Raw genomic sequence first — 12,352 nt, 5'->3', positions numbered from 1 at the left:
CTTGTAAGTAAAACAATTCGTGGACTCATCGCTTCTGTTTCGGCTCGATGAAACACCTGATGGCTTTTTGGGATTGTGATGGCTATGTTGTCAGGTAGCTTCGGGATGGAACGGATTTTTAGCAAAACATGCCAAATTAATACTGCTGTCTGTTATACGCTTATACATGAAAATTCTACAAAAACGATCGCGAGAATATGTGGTTAAATATCAACTCATAAGCAGTTATTTTTGACAAAAACGAATAGTTTATTCAAAAGTAAAACAACAACAACACTTGTAATCATTTAGGCAAGGATCAAGAAAGTGACGCTTATTAGTCTGTACAGTGCTTATACAGCTTTGCAAAGCAACTTACTGCTTAGGCGTAAACCATGTTACCTGCTTTGAGAAACTCCAACTGAACCTCGGCCGTTTGCAGAAGGTATTGGCAGTAGAAGACTTCTCCCTTGCGAAGGTCTTCACCCTTGTCTTTTGCGGCAAAATCCCATACCTGTGGACAAGATTCTTGTCGGAATTTTCTCCACATTTGCAAGATTGTTCCTGTAGCATTCGCTGAAAGCTGCGTTTCTCCTTCGAGAAAGCAATCAACGAAATCGTCGCAAGCGTATCTTGGACAGAATCGACCTAAGTCGAAAGAAACATCTTTTAGCAAAATAAAATTTTCAATCGTAAATTATGAGACGACATAAATGCAATAAATATAGCAGCACCGATTTAAATTAACCGTGTTTTGGTAGCACTGCTTACGAGCTTTGTTGTATGATGGCATATCGAATTTAAAAATGAATCTCGGCCAATACAGTCATAAACTTAAAGTTCATGTGATGTATTTACACGGAAAAAGATGTGGTATTACACACGAAAAAAATATCAAGAATTAAAATTTATTTTAGGTGTACGATAGCCTTTACGCACAAAGCTGGAACTTTTAAGAAATTGAAATCACTGTAAAAATATTTTTTTAACAATATTACCAAGATTTATTTGCACAATATTCTCTTAAAAGAAAACATACATTGCGATGGTAAATTCACCCCCAGTTAATAACCGGTGCTGTATAAAAAGTGGATTTAACACACTCTTGTATTGAGTTTAGTTTAGTTGAGCTTATTTCATGAAATGGTATCACACCGCATTTCCTTACCTGAAACAGGAACTTGCGACCAAACCGATCTTACAACCGAAAGCAAGATAATGTTTATAAACAACATATCAATACCATCAAAACCTGAATGTTAAACGAACAATCCAATAAAGGTAATTGACGAAAAACGAAGCATCGTGTTAGTGTCAAGGAGTAATTTACATTTACCCGCACAGTTTTTCTGACTAGCACTAGTAAAAAGACTAACACAAGTAAAAACAATTAAAATCATTTTAAGTAAGACTTAACTGGTAAAGAACACATTTCGGTGTTAACCATTTAACAACTTGTCCAGCAAACTGCAAGAAAACACATGCATTTAATTTAACCTTCACTGCTGTATAGGCTACAAACCACTTAATTATGTTTCATGTTTAACTTCTTAAAACTAATCTGGATTATGACTTGAATTGCATACTTGTTTACGCATAACCACACTCTATTATATAAGTCCCAGCATATTGCAATTAGTTCCCAGTTATAAACGGAATATTGTTTTGGACAATTTTCGCGAAAACGTTGTCTTAGGTTTATCGCTTCTATGCTGTCGATTTTACACATTGGCAAGAAAACTGCTTTCTGGTTGCTGTACAGACATATCTTGGGCTAGGGTTTCTTATTACTTCTTAACGCGCCACAGCCTTAAAGAATCGTGGTAGCAATCTGACCACACCCATTGAACGTATCTGCCTAACATACCATCCAATTAAAAAGTCAAAGCAACCAAAAAAAAAACAGTTTACCTCTTATGAGACCACATTGCACAACAACAACATGTTGTTGCAACAGAGGAATACTCAAATCCTGTCGTTTTCCACGATTTTATTTCCAATTTATGTTTTCACCTTTGTAAGACACATACGTTATTTAGATAATATGTTACAAACATCTAGATCCCGATATTTTCCACGATCTGTGGTTCTTCCGTATGTTACAGGTATAAGCTGCATGTTAAATGTGCTGTCATCAATGTGCACAAAATAGTCATGATGTCTTTAGCCGAAATTAATCGAAAATCACCTATACAATGGGCATCATCCTGCAAATTCCTCTTCGTTTAAATGCTGTGCAATGTTGTTTTTGCAAGTACTGAGTGTGCCCAAGGCAAACTTTATACCAGGGCTGTTGTTAAATCACACATGATATAGCCTACCAGAAATATAGCGTGTATATCACAGAAGTGCCTAAAACACAATCACTTCGTCTATGCGGTCACCAAACCACCATATGGTAAGGCGTAGGATTCGGTATAGCGCCTGTAATTGGCATGGCGTTCTATGGTTAGCAGAAACAGGGAGCATTTTGTCATGTTTTTCGTTCTAAGTTATATGATATATGTAGATTTTTATTTTTTACATTGCATATGTGGACTTGTGAGTGTGCCCTTTATTTACTTGTTTATGTCATCTTTTACCTAATTCAATGTAATACTGACTCCAAATAAATTTATATAAATGCCACTTAGAAAAGTCACCCCTCTTGCTGTCATCCTCAACTCAAAGGTGATATGCAGAACTGGAATTAAGGACACGACATGAATAGAAAAGCGACATGCTGTATTGTTCAAACGTTCCGGCAAATGCTCATGATTTTAATAGTAACGAAACATAATGTCAAAGTTGTTATCGGGTTTTAAATTGATTTTTAACATTATAAAATATTGTCTGTGTAATTATTTTTCGTCATATACCGCTGCACTTGTGCATTTTCGCCTGTGTGCCCGCAATATACCATACATTGCTCTGAAGAAGCCCTACAGTCCTCGTGGGCGAAACGTCAGCACAAATATAAATTCTTGAAAAAAAAACTAGTATTCGGTTTAGCATTACACCAGTTGAACAACAAATTTGTTTAATTTCCTTACTCCGCAGCGCCAATTAGCGGATAGAGTCTGAACCCATTTTTGGCGCTAAAAACAAAACCCACTAAAAACGCAAAGCAGGTTTTGTAGAAGGCTAGAGGTATTCCCTCTATTATTGAGCACCCACATCTCTCTATTATTGACTCTGATATTGAGATTATCCCCGGTGAGGCTGTAACCTACTGATTGTCAAAGTTTTACAGGTATTGATTAGAAGGAGAGAGTATTATTTTAAGACAAAATGTACCATAAATAGCAAATAGTTTTTAAATGCATTAAAGTAACAAACAAAATATCAAAGTCTGACAATTTCCAAGCTTTACTTTTGTTGGGATAGAGAAATTTTGTTACTATGTTGTTTCTTTTTGACCAGCTGAATCTTATCATTTTTTGGCAAAAAGTAATTTTGGAATGTATAATTTCAACGATTTGTGACAAGACTTTTATATTGCGCCAATTGCTTGCATGACTTTCTTAGCAACAAGTGGGCAATCTTAAATTTTTTGTATTTTTTAACATGATGCCGTTTCTCCGTAGCTGTTGAATTTATGCACATCAGGCGGAATTTAAACAAAAGTCGGAAGGTCCTGTTTGGTTGTCAGTGCAGGTTTTTGTAGGGATTTGAAGTAAATCACAACTTCTAAGTTTGCATTTTGAGGTTTGCCAACAGTCAAGTAAGGCAACAAAAGTTTTTTAACATATAACACTAACATTATATTAAGCTGTGGAGAGTAAAATATTTGTTTTCCAACTGCGATCCAGATGAAAAAATATATTTTGAGTTATCACATTACAGAATAAATTAAACCTCCTGATATTCGCTTAAAAGTATTAGTTAAAGCAACTCCATTGATTAACAGCACAGTATTTAGTACAAATTTGTTTGAAGCACTACATAGCATTGAAACTAAGATAATGATAAGATTTCAGAAACAATTTATCAAAAAAGGTACAAATAATCACACAAATGTAATCTAAATATATAGATGGCAAAGATAACATAAAGGTTAAAAAAAGAAGACAAAACAAGTGCTTTGCATTTCTACTGTAGCATATCTTTAAATGACTTGCGACATAAAATAAAGATAAATTTGAAACAGAAAAAAAAACACGACACAACATCAATTAAAGATGCCATATTGAAAACAAAAATAATATTCACAAAATAGATCCCAAAACTTGCATTTATACAGCTAATTATTTACACAATAAATGTACAACAGACCAATCAACTTATCGACAAATTGAAAGTGTTTTAGACAAAGACACTACTTCTGTTTGGAAATTTCATATCAGTGTGCATGATTACTTCAGGGTATGGACATTAATAAACTGTAACATATAATATCTGAAAACTAATTAAAATGTTTATGACAAATGCAAATGTAGTTAAAGATTTGGACACCGTCTTCTTAACCTCTTAATCAATTCTTTTTGATAGTGGACAATGTGTATGAGAAGTTTCTCTGCATTATTTCCTTCTAAACAAAAGCAATGCAGTCAGCATCTTGCATATCATTTAAATGATTTGGTTCCTCTTTTGATTATTGCTATTTAGGTGGTTACAGCTATTGTTACACATTTCATTCTTTTTTATTACCTTCCTCGCACCAAACTTCAAATGCAAACCATCGCATTTCTGAATTTTGTGCATTTTCTGAAATCATATCTTCTGTCCTTATCTCATCTTCAAGTAAAATAATATCTGAGAAATCACCCCAGTGTTCTTCTGGTATGGCTAGTGAAATTTGTACCAAGTTTTGGACAGTTGATTCTGAGCAGTTAAAGTCACAAATTGTACACTAAATGTCGTAAAATATGTAATGTTATAACAATTTATTTAATTTTTCTTGTTTGTTGGAATACACACGATATTTGAGCATGCCAAAGACCACTGTGAGCAACATTAGATGTGCATGCTGAGTTGTGGACATTTTCAATGCACAATAATATTTTTTAGATGTTCATGATTGTGATATTAATTGAAAAAAACAGCTTGCACCACCATGACAAACAATACAATATTCTGTGTCATACCTGACTGTTTTCAAACTGGGTACACAATGGTATACAGGTGTGCATAACGATGTTTATTCACACATTGCGATCCTAATTAAATGACATTTATACTCACCTAAAACTTGTCTAGTTGCTTTTTGTGTCAAATCTGCAAACAAAAACACATTGGAGCTTGTTACCTTCATAGATTTAACACATTTAATAGCATACCAGGAACAAAAAAATCTCCAGTTGCTTTTTGGTCCAGTGTACAGCCAAAAACCTGGTAGTCAACTTGAGCGTGATCACTGTAAGTTATGAGGTATTGTAGCATAGCTTTATCACAGCCATAGACCTTTTTTGATTTAAATGGTGATGGCATTCTGTCGCATGATAAATGTATGCTGATGGTCTGTTTTTCTAGTAAACATTAAAAGTAACTTTTTTATATTGTTTTTCCTGTTAACCGACAACAATCTTTTACCCCATTTGGAACTGGTCTCCATGAGCAAGAGTGCATCTACTGAAAATATTACTGCCTCCAATTATGTTTAAATTGTCTTTGATAAAAGCAATTAGCAGAAGAGAATTTCCAGTATGATTTATTGGTTTCCCTGCACCAAATTTCACAACTTTCTTTTTTGCAATAACATTTGCATCTGTACCAAACCTAAATAAATCTTTGTTTTATGAAATATAGATTTAGACATAAGTTAGCATTTGTTTTTCTATAGTAAGTATTTTGTTTTTCTATAATCAGTAGTTCCAAACATCGTTATCTGAAGGCTTCCCAGGTGACTTGTATTCTTATTTTATTTGAGAAGTTGAATCAAAGTAATACATTAACATGAACATATAGAGTCTATATGACCCCAAAATGCATAATAAACAGTCTATATTGTATTATCTATATTATAGACTGTTTATTATGCATTTTGGGGTACCACTGTTTTATATTTAGCAATATATACTCTTGTAGTTACCACTGATGGCATATTGTTACCAGGTAAAGTGAAAAGTTTGAAATGAGATATGTGTATCTGTTATATCCAGCAGTGTTTTCAATTCCTTCCATACTGAACCTTCATTGGAGAATTTGACCTGTGTACAAAAACAAACAACTAGAACATTAAAATCTTCAGAAGTATTTAGGATTTAATTTAAGTCCTAAAATTTTTACTTTAAGCAACAAAATTTACAATTTGATTACTTGTAGATTAATTTCTTTTTTACCTAAAGTTTCTTTTGTATATCATAAACAAAACAGTTATGTAACTATAGGGGAAAGTTATATATATTCGAAAAAAATACCCCTTTGCACAAGTGAGTTGCAGTTGCTCCCTGAGAAATATATAAATTATACATAACCCACAATAAGAAGTATGTGCATCTTCTTATTGTTACAATGTTTGCACAAGATATATGAATAGTGAAATTAATGTAATTTTTACCTTATTTTTCGAACTGAATTTTGACTTTCATGGTGTGTTGGAAAGTAGATTCTCTGCATTACTTCTTGTTTTAAAATGTGTTTGATGCCAATAAATGCCTAAAAACTAAAGAAGAAATCAATGAAGTTAAATATTTTGCTTTTGAATTAACATACTATGAGAAGTGGTGTCTTTCAAAAGTGACATAATCCTCATCACTGTGATCAACTTTGTTTATTATTTGCCATGTCTTTCCATCTTTACCAGATTTAATCTAAAATTTATATCAATACAGACGAATCCGGTTAATCGCATCATCGATTTGCCAAGGTTATTTGATGCGATTAACGATAATCCGGTTGCTATGTAAACAGTACACGCTGTTAACAAAAGTGCTCATTTTCACTTCCCCAGCTGAAACAAAGTTGCAGTGACGCTCAACTATGGCAACGGAGCAGTATTTTCTCTCTTTTGTTGCCGAGAATTGAAAAAATTGCTGCTCTCAGCGCAATACATGACGTCATGCTTCCTAACTATCGTGGCTATGGTGCAATCGCCTAAGTGTGTTAAAGAAACAGTAGAAACGCACACACACACTCTTAATTGGCGCACACGCCACAGTTCGCTTGATTTGTGCTTTCTCTTGCAGTCAGGTTTATTTGAAAAGATATGTTACATCGCATCGTAGCTAAGCGGCCCAACATTTAAATTTGGGAACTTCCCTATGAAGACGATTTATGACGTTTTAGTCTTGTTTTCGGTAGTTTTCTATATAAATGTGCCAGGCCTCTCGCCTAATATACACGTAAAATGGCCTGTTGTTTCTAACCTATTTCGTTTTCTAGTTCAAACCAACGCGTTAAGCGGCAAAGTGCTAGATGCATAATTGTAAGCAACCCCAAACCCGCAAGTACACGACCGAAACCTAGTCAAACTTAAAACTTTGGCAAATTCTACAGCGCAAGGGCAATAAGGCGAGCTGCATCAGTTTCTATTATAACCCGTTATCCAATTGACAAAAAGAATATTTAATTTTAGCAAAACTTTAACGACTCAGATTATGGCGCTACTTTCTAGCTTACTCAGCAAAACTGCAGTTGCAAGATTAGCGTGACTGTCACGTGATCAACGTGTGATCGTTGCTTCAAAAATTTAAAGCAGCAACAAATACTACAGAAATAAATGCCTTTCTTAATCGGTGTTTTACCTGATAAGTTGCGCAAGGTCACGAACAGAAGTCAAAATATGGCAATCATTGGCACGTTACCAACTACGTGAATCTAAACAACATGGTGTGATTACTTGCGATCTAACATTTTTTACAACCATTACGTGTTTGGCGGGTCATGAACAATATAACAGAAAACATTTTTAAACATTTGTTTTACATTTAACCTTGTTTAAATTTCAATACAGTTTAACACTTCGAATTTGGTGCAGTTCGCACTTAGTAAGAAATTGCAATCAGCGTCTTTGCCGGAACACAAGTTTCGTAATTTTAACACGTTGAACTCTTTATTTAAACGCTTGTTATATTACTATTGGCGATTAGATAAGCCAAAAAAGGAGGAATGTGCACGGCTGTGAGATAACGACTCCTTGTTATCGCACAGCGGTACACTGAACGCCGATTTAATCTTCTAATAACTTTTCCAAAATATTTTATGGTCGAGACGTGTCATTTTCAACGTTAAACGCGTTATTTGGTGTGGAATGCAAAAATGCATCTACGTCTTTTTCGCGTACATTACCTCCGGAGGATTTTACTATCATATCGTCGTTTTTTATTCCAAATACTCGGGCTGTTCGACTTTCACATAGAGATCATCAATCCGGTTAATCGCATATTTCGTGGAAAATCGATGCGAATATCCGGTTTATGCGATAAACCGGTATGCGATTAACCGGACGATTTTCTTAACAAACGATGGGCGACGGTTTGGGATTTTTAATTGTGATGCAATTAAACGGATTATGCGATTAACCGGTATGCGATTAACCGGATTCGTCTGTACTACATTATGGGTGTATGTTTAAAGTTTTTTTGGTAAAAATTGACTTGATGCCATGTGTATACAAGTTTTTAAACTTGTGGCCAGTCAAAAACCTTCCGAAGCATTTTTTTATAACTGCAAACCAAAATATAGTTTACTTAAAATACCCAGTATGTGATACCTCAACTTTTTTATCAGGGTCAGTAATATAACAAGTTTGAAGCCGGATAGTCACAGGTTTGTTAATAGTTTGTCCTGTGGGTTCACACTTTGGAAGTGGTGTAACCTCTTCCTGTTTACAATTTTTACAAATGACAAACTAAAAAATACTAAATTTACACAGCAATGTAATCATTGCCTAATCAAAAAAATGGCTCGTTATCAGCTCAGCTTTTCCAATGCATGGCAGTAGTATGCTTATTTGTACAAACAAAACTTTACACAAAATGGCAATCGCAAAATACAAATTTGTTAAATCTAATGCTAGAATTTAAATTATTGCTGCTTAAAACTCATGTAAATAAAATGCATGATGCAATACATTGCTTTGTGGGGACATCCCCAAAATTGTTAAAGAAGTAAAGTTCTTATAGCTATGTGACTCTTCAAAAAGATGTTTAATGATTTTGACCAAAATTAATTGTTTGCCGCGAAAATCAATTGATGTAACAAAATTGCATTTGTAGTGTGTCTATATCCATACACAGCAGTAAGTTTGATGTTCATTACATTGCTAGTGCTCTCGGTAAAATATAAACAATACACCCACCGACTATTAGTTTTGCTTCTTTGTCTCCCATTTTTTCTTCAATCTCTGCCACATATTTGAAGGTATTCTGTTAAATTAAAACCAAACACTTGAACATCCATGTAATAATATTTGTTACAGTTCTATTGATCGGCCTATTTTATTTACCCGCAACTCTGATTTTGTTGAACCAAAACGTCACTTGGCTGGTCCTGTAGGTTGAATGTTGGATCTGTTAATAAGAGATATTGTTTTATACAATTGTATATTTGACAATTGATCAATAGTCTTTAAAGCAAAACATTTGGGGAAAAATTTGCCAACTTATACACATGTGAGCCACAACAAACCAAGTATTACTTGTTTATCTACAAAACAGTTGCTAACTACATGCCTGGCTTTTCTACATCTTGCCAATTTATATGTTTTTTAAAGGCTACGAGCACCATCCCCAGAATTTCCTAAAGGTATATAGTAAAAAAAATCCTATTATTTGATGTTGTTTTGTTTGTTAAAAATACCTAGTGGCTGACACTTTTTTACAATACATGAGCCGCAAAATTGCATTTGAGAATATTCAGTGTTCTAATTCTACCTCAGACTACTGTATACAATACAAAGCAATTAGTTTACACTGTTTTGGCTGTAAGGAACAGCAAACACAGTTTGGCAGTGACGTAGAACAATAACCTTAAATTTCTGAGGTGGGTTAAGAACTACAACTTTAATTTTTTTAACCCAACTTGCGAATAATGTTTTTGAACATGTGTCAAAGCATTATTCAAAGTAACACCATTATAGTTGTTACTGATCAAGCTCTCACCATTAAACAACGAAAAGAAGGATTTCTGTGTGATGTCGAACTTGTTGTGGATGGATAAAGATTTCCAGCTCATAGAATTGTGTTAGCAACTAGTTGTGATTACTTTGCAACAATGTTTCGAACAGATGTGAGTGTTACCAAAGACTGTATCTTAATTTATATCCTTGAAACACATAGAATAAACTCAAGGCTTTTGTACTTACAACACTTGCTCACAAAAAAATTTAAACACAACATTGTTTGAAATCGTATGTAAGATATTAAATGCAATAAACACAATAGCAAATAGTAACTGAATTGATCCTTTCTTCGCTTAGATGATGGAAAAATACTCTACTGTCGAGCTCAAGGAGCTGTCTTGGCAAGCCATTGAACAAATACCACCGTCATTTCGCCGAAATGAGAATCGAATTTTTTTTGTGGGAAATTTTGCAATAGAACTGATTACCACATACCAGTTTCAAATTTTATTTTTATCTTATCACATAAATTGTTATTTTTTTGTTTACGTCATAACTCGGATACGTCACACACATATTGACGTCACTATGGCGTCATCATAGAATTCTGCAGGCCTTCAAATAAACGTCATTTTGCGAAACATTCATCGTAGCGAGCCAAAACTTTATACATGACGTCATCATGCCTTCTCATGACGTCACCAAAAATGGGGAGGGCAATAATATGAAATATATTGCGCCATCTGGCGGTAGACTGTGTAGACCTCTCTGTTAGCACCTGTTGTGCCTACTAAACTCGCAATATCAACTAAATGCTGGTTAGCCTAAGGCCCTGTGAAGCCCTTACTCTTGCTGTAAGTAACTAACGTTATTGTCACGATTCGATCGTATACATGTAACACTTGTTTTTTTAACGGAAACGAATGAAGAATGGAAGAAATAGAAAACATACACTTACGTAATACGACACAGGAAATATACACTATCTACATGAGGTCTATACGTCTATTTTTTTCGAAAATTCCACAATTACGTCGTCGTAATTTAATGTCGCGGTGAATAAATAAAGAGGCAAGGCCATTCAATCGAGGTTCACCCATAGTAGAACGCAGGTAATTTTCGATGTATTTTAATGTACTGAATGAACGCTCACTTGATGCGGTTGTGACTGGAAAAGTCGCAAATATTTGTAGCAATTTCGGAATGCAGGGAAATGTCTGCAGTTCACTTGCTGCTTTCAACACATCAATGATATTTGTTGGTTTGACGTCTTTGCGCTTCCAGTGGTTTTTCCATCGCAAAAACTCAACTTCTACTGCATTTTTCGATCCTGGAAGGAAGCGACCAAACTCTTCAACAGCAGCTTCGATCCGCCCGAACGGTTCGTTTACACAGAACTTCGGAAGAAGAGACTGCATGGACAGTGCCTTGGCAGAGTGTTCATAAAACCGTTCACGAAGCTGTGATATGGCAGTATCAATGAAGGGGTAAAAACATTTCGCTTGTAGTGCGATGCTGGAGAATCGGCCGGTGCATGCGTTTCCTCTGTGAACTTGGCGTCCAATAATTCAGGGCAGGGTTATAGGACCGCCATGGCGAGCCTCGGCCTTCGAAAATAACATTGAAAATGTGTCATCTTCTCGCACCTGCTTCAACGTGCCAACGCAGTTATTTACAGATGCTGTAGCCTTATGCAAATCCAAAGAGACAGTTTGGAGGAGCATTGCTAACGGTTTAGTAACTTCCAATACTCTTGCAGTACCCTCAAGAGCAACTAACAATGATTGCTCACTGATAGCTCTCATTAACATCAGTGCTTTACCTCCGTTGCGAGGGCACGAAGTCAAAGAATCTAATGCTGCGACAACAGCAGGGTAAAGCTCTCTGAATATTAAAACAGAAGTCTGCTTTTCGACCCATCGTGTCTGACAGTGTTGCTGCAGTCTTGTGTGAGCGCTTTCTGGACAAACAGATCGTATAAAGTATAAACGATGTCAGAGAGGCCATCCTTTTATTAGAATCAGAAAAGAATACGGCTGTAGATTGAATAGTGGCTAGTGCCGCAGATATTGGTGGCACATTTGAAGCTTTGGCCAGACTGAGATTCAGGTTGTGTGCCGCACAATGTACGTAAACCATAAAACCATAAAAGAAATGTCCACTCCGGAGTCTAGAAATATACCAATAATCTGTTTTGTCAATCCTTTTCCAGTGAAATATGTGCCACGGCAAAACATAGGAATCTCTCGCAAATGCGGAAGTCGTGAACGTAGCGGAGACACAAGCTCAGTTGTTCCATCTTTTGTTTATTATGACGCTAATAAACGAGCGTATTGGCGAATCAACGCACAATAAAAAACTAAAAAATAATTATACGGAAACACATACCAC

The 12,352-nt window shown here is 35.3% G+C and overlaps 1 protein-coding gene and 1 pseudogene across 4 annotated transcripts; both read right to left on the bottom strand.

Annotated features, from left to right (window-relative positions):
• Positions 1-3,765: 3,765 nt before the first annotated feature.
• On the bottom strand, positions 3,766-10,156 carry LOC145203853 (uncharacterized). 4 transcript variants are annotated; one of them, XM_080076197.1, is made up of 10 exons: positions 10,002-10,156; positions 9,347-9,410; positions 9,200-9,266; positions 6,458-6,562; positions 5,990-6,107; positions 5,491-5,676; positions 5,238-5,426; positions 5,143-5,175; positions 4,609-4,782; positions 3,766-4,489 (listed from the first exon to the last, which is right to left on the bottom strand). In XM_080076197.1, the coding sequence occupies exons 6-10, from the start codon at positions 5,510-5,512 to the stop codon at positions 4,398-4,400; spliced, it is 510 nt and encodes a 169-aa protein (XP_079932323.1). In that variant the 5' UTR covers positions 5,513-5,676; positions 5,990-6,107; positions 6,458-6,562; positions 9,200-9,266; positions 9,347-9,410; positions 10,002-10,156; the 3' UTR covers positions 3,766-4,397. The 4 variants fall into 4 exon arrangements, with proteins under 4 accessions (XP_079932323.1, XP_079932317.1, XP_079932333.1 ...); XM_080076191.1 differs by having other exon boundaries at positions 6,010-6,107; XM_080076207.1 differs by having other exon boundaries at positions 3,766-4,486; positions 6,010-6,107.
• Positions 10,157-10,947: 791 nt separating this feature from the next.
• LOC145219535 (52 kDa repressor of the inhibitor of the protein kinase-like) lies at positions 10,948-11,955 on the bottom strand (annotated as a pseudogene).
• Positions 11,956-12,352: the final 397 nt, after the last annotated feature.

This window comes from Phallusia mammillata, chromosome 1 (genome assembly GCF_965637545.1).
Source record: "Phallusia mammillata chromosome 1, kaPhaMamm4.hap1.1, whole genome shotgun sequence".
NCBI classification, from domain to species: domain Eukaryota; kingdom Metazoa; phylum Chordata; class Ascidiacea; order Phlebobranchia; family Ascidiidae; genus Phallusia; species Phallusia mammillata.
Note: the sequence above shows the minus strand (reverse complement) of the source record. Positions and strands in the feature narration are given on the sequence as shown.

Coding starts and splice junctions, on each gene's coding strand:
- LOC145203853 (XM_080076197.1), bottom strand. CDS start 5,512: ATGGAGACCAGTTCCAAATGGG. Junction 5,176..5,237: donor TGGAGATTTTTTTGTTCCTG/GTATGCTATTAA, acceptor TTTTGTTTGCAG/ATTTGACACAAAAAGCAACT. Junction 4,783..5,142: donor AGCAACTAGACAAGTTTTAG/GTGAGTATAAAT, acceptor TTAACTGCTCAG/AATCAACTGTCCAAAACTTG.